The 22,242-nt window shown below is 37.8% G+C and overlaps 1 protein-coding gene across 5 annotated transcripts in view; it reads left to right on the top strand.

Annotated features, from left to right (window-relative positions):
- Positions 1-21,893, top strand: part of STAG2 (STAG2 cohesin complex component) — a 63,461-nt gene extending 41,568 nt beyond the window's left edge. For all 5 annotated transcript variants that reach the window (XM_081180247.1, XM_081180245.1, XM_081180248.1 and 2 more), the window contains 21 exons: positions 312-423; positions 1,543-1,660; positions 2,650-2,753; positions 3,767-3,859; positions 4,337-4,426; positions 4,753-4,956; positions 5,331-5,401; positions 6,897-6,984; positions 7,086-7,166; positions 7,638-7,730; positions 8,640-8,814; positions 9,465-9,604; positions 9,967-10,068; positions 10,886-11,034; positions 11,910-12,038; positions 12,846-13,051; positions 14,639-14,828; positions 14,922-15,035; positions 16,082-16,208; positions 16,533-16,610; positions 19,524-21,893. In XM_081180247.1, coding sequence (XP_081036373.1) covers positions 312-423; positions 1,543-1,660; positions 2,650-2,753; positions 3,767-3,859; positions 4,337-4,426; positions 4,753-4,956; positions 5,331-5,401; positions 6,897-6,984; positions 7,086-7,166; positions 7,638-7,730; positions 8,640-8,814; positions 9,465-9,604; positions 9,967-10,068; positions 10,886-11,034; positions 11,910-12,038; positions 12,846-13,051; positions 14,639-14,828; positions 14,922-15,035; positions 16,082-16,208; positions 16,533-16,610; positions 19,524-19,547 — 2,488 coding nt within the window. In that variant the 3' untranslated portion in view covers positions 19,548-21,893. The remainder of the gene's footprint in view (positions 1-311; positions 424-1,542; positions 1,661-2,649; positions 2,754-3,766; positions 3,860-4,336; positions 4,427-4,752; positions 4,957-5,330; positions 5,402-6,896; positions 6,985-7,085; positions 7,167-7,637; positions 7,731-8,639; positions 8,815-9,464; positions 9,605-9,966; positions 10,069-10,885; positions 11,035-11,909; positions 12,039-12,845; positions 13,052-14,638; positions 14,829-14,921; positions 15,036-16,081; positions 16,209-16,532; positions 16,611-19,523) is intronic.
- Positions 21,894-22,242: the final 349 nt, after the last annotated feature.

Here is a 22,242-nt window from a genome sequence, read left to right as displayed (position 1 = left end):
TTCTGCCCCCTACATCTCCCCCCCGCATCTTATCTCAGAGGGTCCCTCAACCCACTGGAGCAGATTTTGGGGTGCATGGGTGACAGCAAGGAAAATGAGAAATAAAATGTATCACATGTGCAAGTGGAAGTTCACTGCATCAGTAGGGTGCAACAATTGGATATTGTCTATAAAAGAGCAAACTTTTACCTGTTAATAATAGTTAACTGTTGCTCTTGAAAACATCATCTGTCTAGTAAATGCATATACAGCAATTTTTGATATAGCAATAAATGTCTGGTGCTTGTTTTTTTGTTCCCTTGCTTTGAAAGGCTTTTTAGTCGTAGAGACCCTGAAGAGGATGGAATTCTTAAAAGACGGGGGAGACAAGGTCCAAATGCTAACCTTGTCAAGACTTTAGTATTTTTCTTTTTGGAAAGTGAGGTATGTTTATGAGTAACTTGTTCATTTTATAGAACTATAGTTAAGATAAATGCTTGATTTTTATGGTGATTTCTTCCAGAAGAGCATACCAGGCATTCAAGACTTTCTGAATAGTAAGAAGTGTCTCACCCAAGTATAGCAATTTGCTTAAAAGAGCAGTAAAATAGTTTTGCCCCAGTTCATTTTATATACAGTGGTGCCTTGGGTTACAAGTGCTTCGGGTTACAAACTCTGCTAACCCAGAAGCAGTTGCTCCAGGTTGCGAACTTTGCCCCAGGATGAGAATGGAAATTGCAGTGCGGTGGTGGCAGCTAGAGGCCCCATTAGTGAAAGCGCGCCTCAGGTTAAGAACAGTTTCGGGTTAAGAATGGACCTCCAGAACAAATTAAGTTTGTAGCCTGAGGTACCACTGTATCTGTTGAACATTTTTTTAAACTAGGATGTCTTTACAAATCTGTTATTAAAGGGATTATTTATTTTACTGTAGAGGTAGTTTTTGATGATTAAACAGCTGCCTAGAGTGAGGCCGAGGCCTATATTTTTTTGGCTACACTAATTAGTGGAAAATGAGTTCATGAAAAGTTTTGGCTACTCTGTTAAGAGTATGAATATAAACAATATGGCCAGGAAGATTGAACTCATAGGCCACATTTCCTTTGCTCTTCTGTGCACCTCCAAATCTCTCCCTTTATGATTATTGCTGACACTGTTTAGCACTGACAGTTTTGATAATAGAAGCATGAGGGGAGAAGAAGAGTTGTCTGATTTGAGGTTCTTTGAGTGTTTTGCTGTGATTAGATCTTTCAAATAACCATGACTGTCACTGTCAATTAAAATGCAGCACACATTTCTGAATAAGTAAACCAATTCAGGATGCTTAAATACACTTGTTTCAAGGGGTCATCATAGTAACTGCAAACAAGTAACAAAACATTTTCCTGGTTAATTGCCCATAATTCTGTTCAATATTAACACTTCCCTTTGAAATTATAAATAACAGGAATTAGTATTAGCTCTTTCACAGCTTCAACAACAGTAGGGCTTTTCCTAACCATTGGGGTATACATATTAACTAGTTTTCCTGAGACAAAATGTTAAATACAGTTGAATCTTTTTTAGTTACATGAGCATGCTGCTTACTTGGTGGACAGCATGTGGGATTGTGCCACTGACCTCTTGAAGGACTGGGAATGTATGAATAGTCTTCTGTTGGAGGAGCCACTCAATGGAGAAGAACGTAAGATTTCACTGTATTCTTCAGCATCAAACTTTTTCATAAGAAGACTTTATAGTCTGGTTGGGAAGGGGTTTTGAGCTTGGAGAGGTTTCCTTTCTCATGGAAGAGAAAAGGAAGCTCTTTTGTGTACAGAAATCTGGATTGCAACCATTGGTTAGCAAATAGTCCATATGTCTTGCAGTCCATAGGTCAGTTTGGTTCTATGCATATTTCCTTGGAATGTACTCTTGGATTGGGCATACTCTTTATGAAGCATAGTTTGTAGCCTAAATCTGTTGAATTTTTGTTGTTGTCTTCAACTTGGGGATCAAATGAAATATGTATATGTTTAATAAACAAGTTCTCCAGAGAACTATAGAGTGGATCTTGCAGTGATGAGGAGCGAAATCCGCTTTCCCTTGGTCTCTCACCATGATTTTTTAGTATACAAAGTTAACCCCCTCCCCTATTTCATAGTCAAACCAGCAAATGTGTTTTAATAAACAAACAGATGTCTGGTTGCTCCTCAGTTTTTCTGTATAGGTATTGTGGTTGTAGGAATAATGCTGTCTTGCAGATTTATACTGAAACATCATCCCTGACAATTTTATTAAACATTTGAAATCATTTTAATGCTAAATCAGTACCTTGAGTTAATTCTGCAGATCAGTACCCTTGCTCCTGCTTTGTTCTTATCATGTGAATCTCCCATTTACTTTATTCTGTAAAAATAATACTGCTGTCTTCTTAAAGAAAGCATTAAAATGCAAATAGAGCCTTGAATGTAGTACAGAAACTGTAAAACATTACTATTACTTCCAAACCTGAATTCAAACTCATAATTGTACACATTTGTTGTTTTCTACTTAATCTTGATGCCCCAGTTGCAAGTTTAAGCTATTAACATAATTCCAGTGGAAAACCTTTATTACTTATATCTAAGGCTTCATAAGCAGGTATGTTCTTAGGAAAAATGAGTTGAAATATTTTGATCTTTTTTATAATTTCAGCTTTAACAGACAAACAGGAAAGTGCACTAATTGAAATAATGCTGTGTACAATTAGACAAGCAGCTGAATGTCATCCGCCTGTAGGAAGAGGCTCAGGAAAGCGGGTATGGTTTTGTTTTTGTAAACTTATAGTATGGCAGTAGTGCTGAATTCATTCTCATATTTGATTTTAATAATAAGGCTTTCTAGCAAATGAAAAACTGTGTTGGTAATTCTTCACATATGTTGTGACAGATGGATGCAGTACAATGTCAGTAATGTTACATTGTTAAAATACGTATCAAAAGACCCTATAGTTGTGTCCCAAAAGCCTTTTAACTTTCATTGGATTATTACGTTAAATCAGAAGTAAGATGTGTTGATTGGAAGATGAACTCATGCCTAGTGTACATATTAGTGAAAGTATTTTAACTTTAACTAAATTATCTTTTGTCTCAAAGACCAGAGTAAAGCAATCCAAGTTCCAATACTGAAATTTGGTCATAAATTGTGGCACATTTTTGTAGCATTAGCACTTATTAATTCTACAATGCAATAACTTTATGTAGTGTAAATTGTGTGGCTGTTGAAAACATGATTCTATACCCATTGCTTAACTTTGGTTGTACATTGGTTAGAGGATTCAGTTAATAAGCAACTAATAAATGTAAACAATAAATTTTAGTTTGCTCCTTTATATGAATCTGTTCATACATGTGGCATCTGTACCAAATTCCCCACGAATAATTGTCACTGGGCATGCATGAGCACACGGATGGGTGGGGATTCTGGCGCAGCTGCTGCACATCTGAGCCACGCCTGTTCTTTATTTTATATATTAACTCCAGAAAGTAGTGCAGAATAGCATGTCTTTGAATAACAATTGCTGGAGAACAACAGTGGGATAGAGCTATTGTTCTTGTGTCCTGCTTTTGGGTTTCCCAGGGGCATGTGGTTTGCCACTGTGGAAAACAGGATGCTGGACTATATTGGCCTTTGGTCTGGCGCAGCAGGCTCTTGGGTCTACTATGAGTTACATTTTTTTAACTTAGTAAGTTACTTGTTGCACTAAACAACTGTTGAAATTGTTGATATGATCACTTATTTAGTTATAACTATCCTCGCACTTTCAATGTAGGTACTTACGGCAAAGGAGAAAAAAGCACAGTTGGATGACAGGACAAGGATCACAGAACTTTTTGCTGTGGCACTCCCTCAGCTGTTAGCAAAAGTGAGTGATTTATTTCTCTCTCTTTTTAAGACCACAATTACATAGGAAGCTGCCTATACAGTGTCAGACTATTGGTCAATCAATCTCAGTATTGTTTACACTGACTGGCAGCGGCTCTCCAGGATTTCATACAGGAGTAACTTTCTCAGTCCTACGTAGAGAAGCCAGGGATTGAACTTGGGACCTTTTGCATGCAAATAATGTGCTTTGCCCTTCTTGTGCAATTTTCCACTGGTCCCAGCACTTGAAGAGGCATACAGAAAGATTGCATTTGGAGAAGTTACTTGGTTAATGAAGTTAACACTGTTGATTAATAAGGAATATTTTTGATTTCCTGGTGAAACTCATGTCTGGAATTGTAGAATGCATAATTTGGTAGAAAGCTGGCATTAAAATTTAACAAATACATGATTATGTGGGGCACTTTTGTTTTCTTTTAAAATATTTGAGCTTTGTTTTCTTTATCAATTTCTACAGTATTCTGTAGATGCAGAGAAAGTCACCAACTTGTTACAGTTACCACAATATTTTGATTTGGAAATCTACACAACAGGGAGATTAGAAAAGGTAAGCAAATTTGCAAGTATAGAAGAATAAAGGGAATAAAAACTGAACAAATCCTGCTATTAAACAGATAATTGTATATTGGGGGTTAGCAGCATTCCATAGTGGGGGCTATTGCAGGCTTGACTATAGAGCAGATAGCTTCAAGAGAATGCAACTCTTGTAACAGGTCCAATACCTACCTCTTTTGAAATAAGTAGTTTTAAAGAAATTCCTTTTGGGTTTGTTTGTTGGTTTGTTTTTGTTTGTTTGTTTGTTCTACTTGATCAAATAACCAGAAAAAATATGTTTGCTGTGCTTACTTGATAATTTTGATTTGTCTTTTGTAGCATTTGGATGCCTTATTGCGACAGATCCGGGATATTGTTGAAAAGCACACCGACACAGATGTTTTGGAAGCTTGCTCTAAAACGTACCATGCACTCTGTAATGAAGAGTTCACAATATTTAACAGAGTGGACATTGCAAGAAGTCAGCTAATGGATGAACTGGCTGACAAATTCAATAGACTTCTTGAAGATTTTCTGCAAGAGGCATGTATCTTGTTTTAGTGTGTGTGTGTGTGTGTGTGTGTGTGTGTGTGTGTATTTCATGCTTTAGCATTCAAGCTAGCATGGCCAGATAGCAAAAAGCTTCTCACAAGGTACAAAACCCCAACAATTGTGTTTATTTACAAGGTTCTCTTGTTACATATTACAAGAGGCAATATAAGATATATTTGTTTCTCATCGCTCCTTGTAATAACAAAAAACCTCAACAATTGCAAGTACTTCATATATGGCCTGAAATAGAAAGCATTGATAGTTGTTGATTTTGTGAGTGCTTTTCATTTGAGCTACTCTTAAAATATTACTTTACCATTTATTGAAGATACTTACTTTTACTGCAACCGTATCATTTTTAACAGGGTGAAGAGCCTGATGAAGACGACGCTTATCAGGTCCTATCAACATTAAAGCGAATCACTGCTTTTCATAAGTAAGTACAGGAACAGCCTGTCCGCTTCTTGCAACTCTCAACTCTTTGTTTTAATAAGAAATTTAAATTCTAATCACTGAGAAGTTTTAAAAGTGCTAAAATTAAACTATTTATTTCAAAAAATAATTTATAAAATAATTGACAGTAGTGCTGTGATCATTTTAGCAGCCATGTATTATGCAGGCATTTGACTACTTTCTTCTCAATATGCCCAACTTCTGTTCCTGCTGGTCTTTTCCCCTATCAACATTACTACATTTCATGTTTGTGTAAAGAGGCATTCACTCTTTTAATACTAGAGAGAGAGAGAGTACCACCGGTTAGCCTTCATGTTAGCTCTTTGTTTAGAACTACTTACTTAGGGAAAGCTGTGCATGAATCTGTCTTGTCTTGCTTGAAGGTGGGCATTAAAAACCTGTATATGTGTCCACTACCTACGTGTCTTCTATGTACACTCCCAATATTAAGCTGAGGGAAGGTTCAGCATCTTTTTTGCTAGAGTTACAGTGTGGGGGTTTTTTAAAAAAATATATATATGAATGAGTTTACCCTTATTCTTATACCCACAGGAAATTCATAAGTAAGAGAATAAAGAAATATTGTCTTACTACATGAAATGAAAAAGACCGAATATATGGATGCTGCTTCAGACAGCAAAATTTTAAAATAATTAGGCAACAAATCTTATAACACTTAACATATTTTTATCTAAAGAGTAAAAGAATCCTTAACTACGGTATTCCCAAAAGTTTCATTACTTGCTTGAAGTCAATTGCTTCCTGAGTCTTCAGGTTATCTTACTGTTGACTGTGTGGGACACATTCCTTTACAGGAGATGTTGATTAAATTTTGCTGGTAACCAGATTATTTCTGCAGTACATTACATAAATAGTCTTAGGAGGTTAGGATGGTTGCTCAGTGCTTTCCAGGACAAATTTGAGATAAGAACTAGACCAAGATCTGGAAAGTTCATTTAGGAATATATTTTATATTGAATGATACCAACTGTGCTGATGCCACAATCTATTCTACAGTAAAAAGCTATTTACAGATTGGCACCCCTGTTTCCTTCCTCTTCCAATCCAGGGGAAGGGGCAAGGAGGGAAAATCAGGCACATTGCATCCTCCATGACTTGGTGCTGTGCAAAGCACACTGGAACTCTGTAGCAGAAGTGGGGATATTTATTCATATCAAGGGTTGTATTCCATTATGGGGAACCTTCTGGGGGCCACATGACTGTTGTGGGCAGAGTCAGAGGCAAAAGTTGGGGCTGCAATAGGTGTGGCCTAGAGAGGTATGAGGACCACCTAAGGTTTCCTCTTCTGTGGTGATAACATGTCTAGATCTGTTATAAGGAGAGTAATTCAACTAATGCCTAAGGGTAGTTGCACTGTGCTGCTTGCACTGTATTGCAAGGAATACAGTAATCAGTGCATTGCAAAGTGGGAGAGAAGGTGTGATGAAATTGAACTGTTCATTTTCTTTCTATTTCAGTGCTCATGATCTGTCAAGATGGGATTTATTTGGTTGTAACTACAAGTTATTAAAAACAGGCATTGAGAATGGAGATATGCCTGAACAGGTTTGTATATTTAAAAAAGCAGTAATAGGAAAAATACATCTAAGAAAACAAAAATCACAGTCCTTTTTTAATAACCATTTTATCTTGTGTTTTAAACACAGATTGTTATTCATGCTCTGCAGTGTACTCACTATGTAATCCTTTGGCAGCTAGCAAAAATTACTGACAGCAGTTCTACAAAGGTAAGCCTTGTTATGATGATGGTGGCAACTTATAGTTTCATAGAATGAAATGTGTAATAGCAGTGTGTCACCAGGTCAAGCTACTTGAAGTGCCTGTCAGTATGATGGGGGGCGGGGAGAGTAGGACAGCTGGTAACCCTTCTGACCTCTGAAGGGCAGGGTGGATTTATTGAGCTGAGGGAGGGAGGTCTCTCATTTAAATGACATAAATGGGACATCTCTTTTCAGCTGCTTATTTCTATCCGTAATGAGGAGAACAGAGGAATGCAATGTGTGATCCAGAAACCTGCTTGAAACTTGCATAGGATATAATTCCAAGGGTCAAATAAGTTGCAATTATACTACATGGTTTTTGTTTCTTTTCTTAGATCATTTCTATTTTATGACAAGTTCTTAGTTAACATACATTTTTTGTTTAACAAGCAAGTATAATTTAAAGCATTGCATATTATTTAACATTCTGTTTCAAAGGAGGATCTTCTACGCTTAAAGAAACAGATGAGGGTATTTTGTCAAATCTGCCAGCACTACCTTACCAACGTAAATACTGCTGTTAAAGAACAGGTTAGTCACTGTTTTACTACTTGGCCCCTTTGCATGTAAGTGATTGAAGAAACACACACACACACACACACACACACACATATATAATTTTAAGCAAATCTTCATTTTCCTCAATTGTGTAATAGTGCAAATTGTTAGGATGCTAACGTTTAGAATATTGGAAAGGCAGTATCTTTAGATTGTTTCAGCATATGGCATATGAAAACACACTTTTGTTTGATATTTTAGTTGAATAATTTCTAGCCCTGGGGTTGCCATTGCAGTGCTCAATGGCAACCTGGTACCCCAGAACACCTACATTAGTTCCACCGCCTTGCCCAACAATCAGTTAAGAAAATTGATTTTTTTATTTTAAAAAGGGACTTTCAGCTATTTTCAACCCAGAATGCTTCTAGGTGCACTGGGCCTGGATGGTAGATGGACTGGAAATTACTCAGGTACTGCCTTTAGAAAGGTGAAATATACATGTGCTAAAATACATAGCTCTCTCACTAGATTTAGTAGAGCTCCTCAGAATAAAAGGTAAGCTGGGGGAGGGGACTGTTTCGTTAGGTTTTTGTTTTATTTTATTGGATGTCATTCTTTTGGTGTTTGAAAGGTTAATATTTAGATAAATGGGAAACTTAGTTGGATCCTTACTTTACAAGTTTAGCATATCATATCTCTGCTTGATGATGACTATAACTGTTTATTGGATTCCTTGCCACAATAATACAATCATACTAAAATCTGTTAATGCTTAAAATCGGAAGAATAAGGTGGGTCCTAAAACATCTCAGGTGTCAAAGGTCAGGGTCTTCATAATATGACAGACACAATGTAATGATGAGGTGGGAATTCCACATCTAACAGCCTGCAACAGAAATATATATATATATATATAATTATGGTTCTTATCATTTTTTGCAGGCCTTTACAATTTTGTGTGACGTATTAATGATCTTCAGTCATCAGATTATGTCAGGAGGTCGTGACATCTTAGAACCGCTAGTTTATACTCCTGACTCTTCATTGCAAGCTGAAATGTTGAGTTTTATTCTCGATCATGTCTTCATTGACCAGGATGATGATAACAACAGTGCAGGTATAAGGCTGTGAAATCATCTTCTAATCATATTGACAGAATCTGAATATGACCCAAAAGACTTGGGTTCTTCCTTAATCTACTAAATCACTGGCTTCCTCAGAATAGCTTGCCTATTTTCTTTTCTTATCACATGAGTTCTCAGCTGCAGTCTGAAGTGGTACAGTGAAGACACATGTTTATCACTTGAGTGGGAATTAGGCTGTGGCTTTCACCATATTTTCATCATTGCAGTCTAAGTTGTAGTAACTCACGTTAGCTTAGAATATGTCATTTACAACAGTTAGAACTTTGTGGCCTTGCATTGTGTCCTGCTTTCAGTTACCTTTAAAAGATAGCTCTATGATTCCATGAAATACCAGTCTAAGTGTAAATTCTTGTAAAAAAGTTGGAAAGGGATCATACAAGAAATGAATAAAGAGAACTTAAATCAACTACCAAAACTATTCTGTGCTACGGTGTACTTAAAGTTTTATTTTCTTTTTAAAGATTGCCTTGTTAATACAGTGTAGCTGGCAAAGCATTTGGTAGTCACTTCTTTTTTCCTGCTGTCATAGGTTATTTTCAACAACATTTTCAGCAGTTGTTAATAAAGGTCCAGTTGATGAGAATTGATTTTTTAATGCTGTGCACCTTATTTCATTTCTTAGATGGACAGCAGGATGATGAAGCCAGTAAGATTGAAGCTTTGCACAAAAGAAGAAATTTGCTTGCAGCTTTTTGTAAACTTATTGTATATACAGTGGTGGAAATGAATACTGCTGCAGATATTTTTAAGCAATATATGAAGGTAATTCAGCATTTCTTATCTTCTGAAAATGGTGGGGTGGGGCTTTCATGTTAACTGGTTGCTGTCAGCTAGCATGTTCTCATTTTTCAAGTATTTTATATTTCCTTTTTATGTGTGGCTGTTAGACCATAAACAGTTCATATACTTGATTCATATTAGAATACATTTGTTTTCCTTCTGTCTTGTATTGATAGAATGCATGTCTTGCCTGGGCCCTCGGAATGTCTTGTTAAATTGTAGTTAAATGAAATATTTTAAAGTCCCTTTTTAGTATCTCTTCAATTGACTTCTTGACACTGTTAAGAAGTGACTGTTTGCTGTCAGCAAGTCAAGCTGTTCTGTGTGTTTTCTCTCCCTTATAGTATTACAATGATTATGGAGATATAATCAAAGAAACAATGAGTAAAACAAGGCAAATAGATAAAATCCAGTGTGCAAAGACTCTGATTCTTAGTTTACAACAGGTAAGTACTTACTCAATTAAAGTACCTGATCCCAGTGGTTGCTAAAAACAGACCTTTTTAAAATAAATTAGTGCAACTCAAGTTATAGGAGCAATTCTATTTATATCTGAGCCCATTGTTATGCCCATGAAGTTCTGTGATACTTAATGCTAACTTTAATGAGCATTGACAATTAGGAAATTTCTGGGAACAAATCACATTTCATATGTTTGTGATTTCTCTCAAAGAGAAATTCAGTCACTTAAATGTATGCGAGTGTGCATGGGCCATTTGTTGGACTACCTTCACCTGAAGGAACAGGGTTTCCCATATGTTTCCCTCAGTCTGTAAATTAATGGGTTGAATAATATGTCAACTTGCATTCTGAAATACTTTAATAAATCCTTATTAATTAATATTAATGCCCAAGGTCATAATGTCCCAATTCATTAAGCACATTTCTTCTATGCTCTTCTTCACCTTGCATATATTTTAGAACTAGTTCTAACACCACATTGCAAAAGGTTTACCGAAAATAAGTTGACATACGGGTACGCACATTGTAAGCTTCAGTCAAGTTTTGGGGGATGGAATTTAGCAGACAGAATGCTCTGTACACTTCATTGTATTGTTATAAGAAATACTTCCCTCTTTATAAACTTATATCTTGCTGGAGTGTAAGCAAAGTTATTCTTTTATGTTGAAAGACTAGCTCTTAAGATGGTTTTGGTTAAAGTTGGTAGAAGACGCTCATTTTGTAAGATTTGGGGAAATAGTCAGATTATGCATTAAATTACACAAAAGTTTATTAAGACTGAAAAATGCTTTCTTTATGCAGCTTTTCAATGAGATGATTCAAGAAAATGGGTATAACTTTGACAGATCATCACCAACTTTCAGTGGCATTAAGGAGTTAGCTCGACGTTTTGCTTTAACATTTGGTCTCGATCAACTGAAAACAAGAGAAGCCATTGCTATGCTACACAAGTAATTGCTCCCATTTTGTTGTTTTTGTTGTTTTTGTTTCGGAAAACACAAATGCATCTGAAGTTTTGAATTACTATTTAGCTTTTTGTGAATTTAATGTGTGATCAGTCTCACCATTTCTAGCAGGTGGAAGGTCTAAAATAAATCGTATATTCAATTCTAGCCAATTCAGTCTTTGTGGTAGGGGTAGAACCTGTGGCGCAGAGGCCAAATATAACTCTCCAGGCATATGTGAACCTCAGTTTGAAAGATTCACCATCTATGTAACTTCCTGTAATTTCAGCAGTGCTATCACACAAACCCCTTGGAGGTCTGTGCATTTTACTCCATCTGCTGCACAATAGCTTGCTTTCTTCTAGCCTAGCTGGGCATATCAGAAAGTAGACCATGATATTTCTGAAGCTTTTTTATGATGTTAAGGCTGTAGTTTAGTGGCAGAGCACCTGTTTTGCATGAAGAAGCTCTGAGGTTCAAGACCTAGCATCACCTTTGTTTTTCAGAGTTGGGCATCAGGCAGTGGGTAGACTTTAATAAAGCACTTTCATATGTGCACACAACACCAAAAAGAAAAGTGTCATACTTTGCATTTCCTGTATTCCATGAGAATACAAAAACAAATAGGAAAAATCCTTTTAGCTTCATTTAAAATGTTTAATTTTAATTGAGAACAATGTTTCATTCACAGTTGTAAAATACATGATTTGCAATATTTGAAATGTAAAAAATACTGTTTACCCTTTTGAAATATTTTTCTAGCATCAATTGTTTTGGAGCCTTTTCATCTCAAAGGGAAATCTTACTGTATGTTTTTCATTTTTTTGCCCTTTGTGAAAACTTATTTATAAGCGCTCACTTAAATCCTTAATTGTTTTCAGGGACGGCATAGAGTTTGCTTTTAAAGAGCCTAACCCTCAAGGTGAGAGCCATCCACCATTAAATCTGGCATTTCTTGATATATTGAGTGAGTTCTCATCCAAACTTCTCAGGCAAGACAAAAAAACAGTGTAAGTACATTCTTTATATTTGGATTTTCTTACAAGCTACATGGATGTCTTTTAAGTATCATCATTTGTTCTTTTAATAAATTTGTTCTGTAATATATTTCTCTGAGAATAGCTGTGCCTTAATGTGGAATTAATTAATTAAAGTAAATAGAATTGTTTCAGAATGTTGTGGGTGGACAAAGTTTAGCACTGGGGCGTAGTGCCTAAGTCTTCTTGTTGCTGTTTGAGACACTAGAATTAGGACAAAATATACATGTAGCTTGTCCATGATGTATGGAACAAGAATAGCTTTTACCAAAAATTCCAGAGGAGAATTTGATAGTAGTTCCAGAGCCAACATTCCATTCCATTCCATTCTAGCTCTATAGGTCTGTTTGCTATTACATTCCAGATTAGGGCCAACTCAACAGTCTTTTCTAACTTGATGCAGTCTGCTAGTGGGGTGCAGAATTATTATTACAATTAATATTACAATTATTATTATTAAATTTGTATACAACCCTTGATCCAAAGATCACAGTGTGGCTCATAACATAAAAATACCAAATGAGAACACAAAATACATAATAACCCAAAAACAAAATGAGCAGATGTAAGAATGGCTAGAGTTTGTGTTGACAAAAGCAATACATGGAAATGGCTGCTAGCTGTTTTGTTATTGCAGGGAGAATTGCTGCTTAAATGCTATTTCTGTCTTTAGACCTTTGAATTTAAAAGCTTTAGAGAACTGTGCCATTACTTTTGATATTCTTATGTTAAATATATATCCAGTGTGTTTTAGTAATAATTTATTGTTCCTTCTTAAAGGTATGTATATCTGGAGAAGTTCATGACTTTTCAGATGTCTCTCCGAAGAGAAGATGTGTGGCTTCCACTCATGTCTTACAGGAACTCTTTGCTAGCTGGGGGTGATGACGATACTATGTCAGTCATTAGTGGAATCAGTAATCGAGGGTCTACAGTAAGGAACAAAAAAACAAAACCAGCTACAGGGAAGCGGAAACTACCAGAAGGTTTGTATTTTTAATTTTTCCATTCCAGCATGTTTGGCTTTCAACTTGAGAAGTGCTAAAATGTAAACTGTAGTACAGTTCCTGATTTCATTTAATGTGAAGGCCTCTCACAAAACCCTAGCTATTTGTAGCCCACTGTTAATAAGAAAGCCTTCAGCTTAATTTAGTCTTAGTGAAAACAATATATTTATTGTACTCCAAACCACTGACTTTTGTGATCCTGCCTCCCTTCGTGGTTTTCTGAAACCATAGTTGCTGTTTTGTGACTTCTGACAGATCTTGGGCAAACTTTTGTTAGGGCCAGAAAGGGATTTCCATGAGTTGAAGCGGTTTTGCAGATGCATGTTTTGCAGGCAAGGCTGGGTTAGCACGAAACATAGTTTCCCTGTAGTAAACAAGGAAAGGGAGGGAACCACCTATCAGTGGTGGTGGGGATGAATGACTCTATGCCACATTCCTGATAGCCATATAATTTTAGGGAGTGGTAATTGGAGCCATATAATTTTAGGAAGTGGTAATTGGATTTTCTGCATTGAGTCTATGCCTGTTGATTCTTTTTTCCTGCAGTACAGGAGGGGACCATCCAGTGAGTTGCTCCAGTAGTCAGGTGGAGCTAGTGTGCCTACTAAGTGGGAATGAGATGTTGCTGTTATTTGTGTTGAGGTCTACTTCCCAGTCTGTGCAACCACACTAGCTCTTTTTCTTCCTTTGACTTTCCTTTCTTGGGGTTACTGACAAGGGGGACACTTAAAAAAGAAGAAAGGAACTCAATAAAAAGACAAAGACTTTTTCTTTTGGAGGTAACCAGTACAGGCAGCACTGCCTAGCAAGTACAGTGCTTCCAGCCCAGAAGTCTTTTTGGAGGGAGGCAGGGGCAAAGGAGGGAAGCGCTCAGAGCTACAGAAAGCAAAGCGTTGAGCAGCTAATGTGGTAGGCCTATTCCTGCCAATCAATCTGTCCCCTGGCATTTGTTCCTGATGACCCAAAGCCTCCTGAAATGAGGTTTCCCTGCATTCATCAGGGAAGTTGTGCCAATCCAGGATTGGACAGCAGTAGGTCAGAAGCTGGGAGTGGCTAGCACAGATTGTCTCACTCACCCATGATTAACCAGGCCTTTACTCTGAATTTGGCAGATTGTTTTGCTGAGCAGCCCTGTAGCATACCAGCTGCAGGAAGGACCCAGCTGCTTTCTCTACATCCTAAAGAGTGTGCTCTGGGTCCAATGGCTTCACACAGGTCAATCACAGTGGCAGCAGCGGGGGGCTCATCTGGGGAGTCCATAGCAAGCACCCAGTCACAGAAGAGTTTAAGCAGCTGTGCCTCAGGACAGTTAAGACTCAAAGACTGGGCAAGAGATTCCGAGATATATAAAATATATTAATAAGCATCCTTGAGGGAAGTACCCTATCTGAGAAAGGTGGTCATTAACGTGAAAGTAGTTTGCTTTGCTTTGTACAAAATGATAGTTTCTTGCCAGGGTATTTTATCAGTGCACTGTACTCTTAGAGACATGACCTATATCACTGCAGTTTTGTTTAGTTGTTTTAGTTAAGGGTTTTGAGTTCTAAACCTGTTTTATCTCTCTAGCTGAGGAAAGCAGCAGTAGCGACAGCATGTGGATGAACAGGGAGCAGACAATGCACACACCTGTCATGATGCAGACGCCGCAACTCACTTCCACCATCATGAGGGAGCCCAAAAGATTGCGGCCTGAAGAAAGCTACATGGGTGTCTATCCAATGCAGCCTGAACACCACCAACCTCCACTCGATTACAAGTATATACACGCTTCTCTCCTTTGTGCTTTGCTGCTACTACTGAAATATTTGGTCTGCCCTTCTTTTAAAATCTTGTTTATTCTTCTTCCAAGTACGCAGGTAACATGGATGTTAGCTCAAAGGCAGCAGGAAGAAGTAGCGAGACAGCAGCAGGAGAGAGCAGCCATGAACTACGTGAAGCTGAGAACCAACCTGCAGCATGCCATGTAAGCTCAAGCAACAGTTGCCTATATATAATGTTTCTTATTCTTCACTAGTATGTTTTGTCCTTGGGTTTACATTATTTATCTCTTAATTGTAGTCCATGTGCCTTGATACATCTGGCCAAGATCTATAGAACTCTGAAACTAGCTTACTTTGGGGGTTTAGTCTCAAGTTTCTCACATGAACTTTCCCAATACCACACAGCAAAGCGCCTTTGAAATTGGTGGAGTTTCTAGTACAACAACAACAAAAATTATTATTATTATTATTAATGCCACCCATCTGACTGGGTTGCATAAAATCACAGTAAACATCAAATGTTTAAAATGTTTCATTCTTTTGGAACAGCTGTTCTCAACCCATTCATTCTGCCCTGCGTACCTGAATGATAAGCAAGGGGTGCAGTGTTTGCCACATTGTACATAAATTTATATCAACAGAACTAGCTAGCTTGCCAGGGGATGGGGTGGGGGAATAAGGAGGAATTGCAGTTGCAGAGCCATAGCAGGATATAGATGGGAAGACAAATGAGAATACAATGTGGACTGTGCTTAAGGAATATTTGTCTTTGGCTGGAACCCTGGGCAGTCATTTCATGTGGTGCAAGCCTTTGAATGCAGCCATCATCTTAAAAGAGTTGCTGAATCCCTTCTCATAGTTAGTTAAATTATGTGCCTGCATATAAGGAGGGCGAAGCACTAGCACTCCTGATGCTTTCTGAAGTCGCTTACTCTTTAGAAACTGCTAGTGTTGGGTCTTGATGCAAACTGTATATTTGAGATTGTTCTTAATTTATGTTTCAAACATACATATTGGTGAAAGGCTAGGCATTGTTCACACATTTATTTATTACATTTTTAGTTGTTTCATTCTCTGAGTGACTTTTTTTTGAGATAAACTTCTGAGAGCTTTCAATAGTCAAGAGTTTTTATTTCCAGTGCTTACTTTCTGTAAGTAACTTGATGGCAAATGCCAATGGATTTTTTATATAACACTTATATGTATTACACGACTAAGTTAAAATTCTGTATTAATATTTAAATATCAGTCGACGTGGCACAAGTCTAATGGAGGATGACGAGGAGCCAATTGTGGAAGATGTGATGATGTCATCAGAAGGGCGCATTGAAGATCTCAATGAAGGCATGGATTTCGATACCATGGACATAGATTTAGTAAGAAAAATCAATTACTGCTATCTTAAAGCTTTTCCGCTGCTGTATCTGTCTTCGTAAGATGGCTATAGCATTGCACTGATTCTGCCACAGCAGGTTTTAGGACTCTGCTGCAAATGTTGCTTTTGTGCTAACTAAATCTGGATGCACTATTTCTTTGTCTAGTACGTCAACTAAATTAAATGTTAACAGATCTCTAGATTTTATTCACTGGCTGACACATTTTAAATAAAACTCGTAGAAGTATGTGTATTAATTTTAGACGGTCTAAGCAGATTGCATAAATAAACATCCAAATATGATGATACTTGGTTTGCTTTTCAGCCACCATCAAAGAACAGGAGAGAGAGAACAGAGCTAAAGCCAGATTTCTTTGATCCTGCTTCAATCATGGATGAATCTGTAAGTGTGATATGACAAGCTGGGTAATGTATTTAATTGCAATATTTGATGATCTACAAATTAGTTTGTCAGGGCAAACATCACTTCCTCCTTGGCAGCTGTGATAAGGACCTTCTCCTTGGCTCAGAGCTTGGAAGGTGTTAGCACCTAAATTCTGCATTCATTCCAGAAGTACTCCCAGTTGAGCCTGAAGGTTGCCATGAAATGGGCTGCCCCTTCCTCCTGAGTTTGTAGCTAGTAGGGGAATTGTTCCTGACCTCTAGTTACAGTTCTAGTGCCTCTGAAGCTCATAGTGAGATGATGCACAGAATCACAAATTTTGACTACTCATTAAAATGGACCCATTAAAATAGAAAAAAAGTTACAATAAAAAATAAGAGACTAAACACCACAGAACCTTTCTCCTAGAGAGTATCTTTCCAATGTAAAAACAAATGTATTACAGTCATACCTCGGAATAAATACGCTTCAGGATAAGTATTTTCGGGTTGTGCTCTACGGTGACCCGGAAGTAACGGAAGATTTTTTTGTAGGCAGCTGTAATCTTGGGTCCCCCAAATGCACTGCTTAAAGTCAACACCATGCATTTGAGGAGTTTAAGATAGCAGCGACCTGCTGCGTATGGCAAATGAACATCTTTCTTACCAAAGTGCCATTGCCTTCCATTCTGGGGAGCATGGGGATAGGTAGGATTGAGGGAACAGCAGCAGGGGTGGATTGGTGTCACAGCGGATTGGTGACAAAGTGGAAGGTGCACCAAGGAATGCTGGCCTAGAGTACCGTATTTTTCGCCCTATAAGACGCACTTTTTCCCCTCCAAAAATGAAGGGGAAATGTAGGTGCGTCTTATGGGGCGAATGCAGGCTTTCGCTGAAGCCTGGAGAGCGAGGGGGGTCGGTGCGCACCGACCCCTCTCGCTCTCCAGGCTTCAGGAAGCTATCCGCTAGCTGTGGGAGACCCAGCTCTCCCAGGGCTAGCGGAGAGCGTGCCTGCACCCAGAAGCTTGGAGCGCGCTGAGCTCCGCACGCCCCAAGCTTCGGGATTAGTGCAGCGCTCCGCTAGCCATGGGAGAGCCGCGCAGATCTCCCACGGCTAGCGGACTGCTTGCGCGCACCCAGAAGCTTGGGGCGCGCTGAGCTCCGCACGCCCCAAGCTTCTGGTGTAGCGCAGTGATCCGCTAGCCCTGGGAGAGCCCCGCGGCTCTCCCAGGGCTAGCGGACTGCTTGCGCGCACTCAGAAGCTTGGGGCGCGCTGACCTCAGCACGCCCCAAGCTTCTGTATTAGCGCAGCGGTCCGCTAGCCCTGGGAGAGCCCCGCGGCTCTCCCAGGGCTAGCGGACTGCTTGCCGGCACCCAGAAGCTTGGGGCGCGCTGACCTCAGCACGCCCCAAGCTTCTGTATTAGTGCAGCGGTCCGCTAGCCCTGGGAGAGCTCCGCGGCTCTCCCAGGGCTAGCGGACTGCTTGCCGGCACCCAGAAGCTTGGGGCGCGCTGAGCTCAGCACGCCCCAAGCTTCTGTATTAGCGCAGCGGTCCGCTAGCCCTGGGAGAGCTCCGCGGCTCTCCCAGGGCTAGCGGACTGCTTGTGCGCACCCAGAAGCTTGGGGCGCGCTGAGCTCTGCACGCCCCAAGCTTCGGGATTAGCGGAGCGCACCTGGGGGGGAAATAAATTTTTCCCCCCTTTATTTCCCCCCCAAAAAACTAGGTGCGTCTTATGGGCCGGTGCGTCTTATGGGGCGAAAAATACGGTAAATCAGTCAGTTCCTTTTGCTTGAATTGGAAAAGTAGCAGCATTTTATCAATTGCACCACAAGATGGCAGTAGATACTAAATTATTTGATCAAAAAGTCTTGTGGTAGCTGTAAGTACAGCTTCTGAAGAAGTGTGCATGCACACAAAGCTTATACCAAAAACAAACTTAGTTGGTCTCTAAGGTGCTACAGGACAATTTTTTTATATATTTTGATTGTGTCAGACCAACACGGCTACCTACTTGAATGTGAATACATAGTATTTAGAAATAGACAGACTTTGGCTTTTAATTTCAGAAGTAAACAATAACCTTTACTAGACTTCTTTTTACTTTTCCCTCCAAGCCATAAGTTCTATTTCATTGTTCTTCTAGCATAGGCACCTGAAAGGGAAACAACTGGTAGATACGGAAATGTGTATATAAAGAAATGCACATTGATTCAAAGTTTACCCTTGCTTTCTCTAAACATAAATATTTTTAGTACAGTTCTAATAATTCTAATGTAACCACAGTTGGAAAAAATGAAAAGTCGTCACTTCTAGTGACCTGCTTTCTGTATTCTACAGATTCATGTTAAATATTGTCTTGGTGTTCTCAACCCAATTGAAATTATTTGCATTACATTTCTTCTGCATGTTGCTGAAATATGTTGTAGCTTAAATATGAATAAGCTGCATTACCTTCTGGATTTGCAGTTCTTTATATATTTCCACTAACCCAATTTCATCATGAGGAAAAGAGAAAAAGTTGCAATGCTCTATTTTCTACTTAGTATTACTGGGATGTGGGACTCCCTGCTTCAGGCTAATCTCCCTCAGGGGAAAGGGGTTGGGGGCATCATGCCCAAAGCAGGTGAGACCAGCGCCCAAAGTGTCCCAAGGCCAAAATGTACACACAAACTCAACCCCATTCTCTCTTTCCACTCTGATTGGCTTGCACTGAGAAAGAGTTCCCCAGATAGGGCAAGCAGCGATTTAGCATCTACACTTGGGCTCCCCTTTCTCAGTGGATGTTGTATGATAAGAGGCCTGGCAGACAGCTTCACACTGCTGGTGTATACACTAAAAGTATTTTCTGTTTATAGATATTAACTGCTGTAGACACTGGTGAAAAAAAAATTACAACCTGATCTCAACTTCATACATTTCCCCCCTCTCTTCTAGGTTCTTGGGGTATCAATGTTTTAATTCCAGTACAACCGATAACACCATGCTGAAGTTGTTTTCTAATGTGGAAGAGATTTTTAAAATAAAAAAAATGTGGTAGATACAGCGATATTCTAAATAAGATTTTTTCTCTAAGGAGAATGATGTGCTTACAAGATCCAGTACATTTAAGAGGCAGTTTTGTTTGCCTGAAATATAAAGGACAAGTAAACAACTTGAGGATAAGCTACAGTTTCTGTTGGCAAACCAGTATTTTATTTATGTAATATTAGTTTATTTCCAAATCATAGTAAATAATCACTTTTTTTAAATTCGTAGCTGTTGGATAGGGGCTTGGTGCATTTTCAAGCCCTCCTCTTTATGATTTTTCTGATAGAATTCAAATAATCATGACTTATTCTAGATTACTGTTGAAATTATGAGCTGAAATGATGGGATGGTTCCGAGAATTATTGAATTGTTGGAAGGGACTTGAAGCATTTTCAGCGAAATGCTATAAATTTTGGTCAACAGAAGCATTGGTTAACTTACAATAATCATAGAGAGAAATAAACTTACAAGCTGATTGTTTTACTCAAAAGCTATTTTAGGACCTAAAATGCCCAAGCCTCCCAAAACTTGCTTATTGCATATTCATGAAATATTCAGAAACCATAAACTGCCAGAAAGCACTGAGATCAATCCTGCTTACCCATTTATGACCCTGAGAGTTTGCTTGTCCTTTAAGAAAAATGTAATGTTGTGAAATTCCTTCCAGTAGTGCCACTGTATTTTGTCTCCAAATAAAGAAGCTTATTGTAGTATGTTTGCAGAAAAAAAAATCTAAACAAAAAATATACAGCTTATTAGAGTGTGGGAATAGGGGTCTAAATTCTAAATAAAATAAATATATATATATAAATATACATATATATATATATATATATATAAATTGGTGCTGATTTTATAATTGCGCAGTTTGTTTAGTTTTTTCTTACTTTTAAATTCCAACTTAAAAATTATGAGGTTTCAGAAATATATTGAAAGTTTAACAATGTTTAAAAATAGATGAGCATGAAAACTCATGCTTTAAAAATGATTTTTAATTTTGTATTTTATATTGGTTTATCTATCTCTGTCTTTGCAAGCAGTCTTCAGGTTAATACTTCTAACAGGTTACAGTACATTTCCTCTGTATGTAAATTAAATTGGATAATAGAATTCATCAATTCCCCCCATAATATTCTTTGAAAGCTAAGCTTTAAATTTCATTTCATGACTTTTTCACAATTAAATTTAACCATTCTAAATAAAAACATGGATCTATGCCATTTTGACATCAACTCACTGCAAGGCTTAGGCAGCTACACATCACTTTAAAGGAAATGTTAACTTATATTACATATGTATATTTTTTGTCAGTTGTCTCTCAGCTCTTGAGGTATATAATTTCTAATCATTCCATGCGCCTTAAAATGCTTGCAATACAATAACTTCCTCAGATAAGCAAATATTTTTAAAAAGGCCTCTTATTCACTCAAAAAATCAAATTGTGGGCTGTGGTAGCCATAAACCATAGGTTTTCTAAAGTATCGTGATGACATAATTATTTTGAAAAATCATGGGTTAATGAACACACGGAGCCAATCTGCCTAGCTTCATACTATCATGTCTAAAAACGTACTGCCTATATTTCCCCCCCTTCTCCACACCACTGCATTTAAATAGAACTGCTGAAAGGACTGTATATATGATTTAAACTTAAGCTGATTTTTTTCCTACTCTTGAAGGAGTGTTTCTTTGTGAAAGCAGTTCTTACAGCTTTATGTTTTCAAACTAAAAATGTTTTATATATTTACCTTAACCTGTTGTCCTCCACATTCTATTGTCCTAATTGTACTGTTTTCTGATTTGTATTTATGTCTTGAGACAAGTAACTTTTTGAATAAAAATAAACCTACAGTATGTTGTAAGTTTGATCTTTTTGAATCAAGGGTAGAGGAGAAAATAAAAAAGAGTATGAATGGTGCAAATGTTATGTTTATAAAAATTAAAGCTTTTTCCATGTCTTTTGCGTTTTTGTCTCAGAATTGGGATAATGTATGGAAAATGCACTGTTTTATATTTGTAATAAATTGTACAAGTTTTTAAAATGTGAATAAAGCACTAATTGGGTTAATAATTTAAAGTAGAGATGTTATGCAATGATGATTGGTGTAAACATTTCTTTAACTGAAGATAAGTTTGTGTCTTCTCCCCACCCCCCATTCTCCTACCTGCCCGAATTGTAATTGTATTTATCAAGCTCATCAAGAGAAAAAAAAATTTAGGGATATAAGCTGTTCACTGGTGTTCATTAAAGTTGTTGAAAGTCCAAGCTCTGCAGAAGCCCTAGCACCTGTATTAAGTTGGTCTGATTTAAACTGTTCTGATTCTGTGTTGCTACTGTAATTGTGGGCATATGCATACAATCTTATCAAAACTTAATAATGATCGATGTTGCATTCTGATGCACACTTACTTGAAAATAAGAACCAATAGCAAAGATTTCTAAGAATGTATAGGTACTATCCATTGAAATCAGTGGGATTTAAGTTTCCATTGTTTCCAGTGAGACCTTGTGTAATTGACTTCTATCCATAATACATGACACAAGATGAATCACATATATACACATATACGTGTATAATATTGTATGCCGCCTTTCCATAGTTCCATATTCAAGACTGCTTACAAC

Source organism: Podarcis bocagei, assembly GCF_964188305.1.
Source record: "Podarcis bocagei genome assembly, chromosome: Z".
Taxonomy (NCBI): domain Eukaryota; kingdom Metazoa; phylum Chordata; class Lepidosauria; order Squamata; family Lacertidae; genus Podarcis; species Podarcis bocagei.
This window is presented reverse-complemented; position numbering and strand designations above follow the sequence as displayed.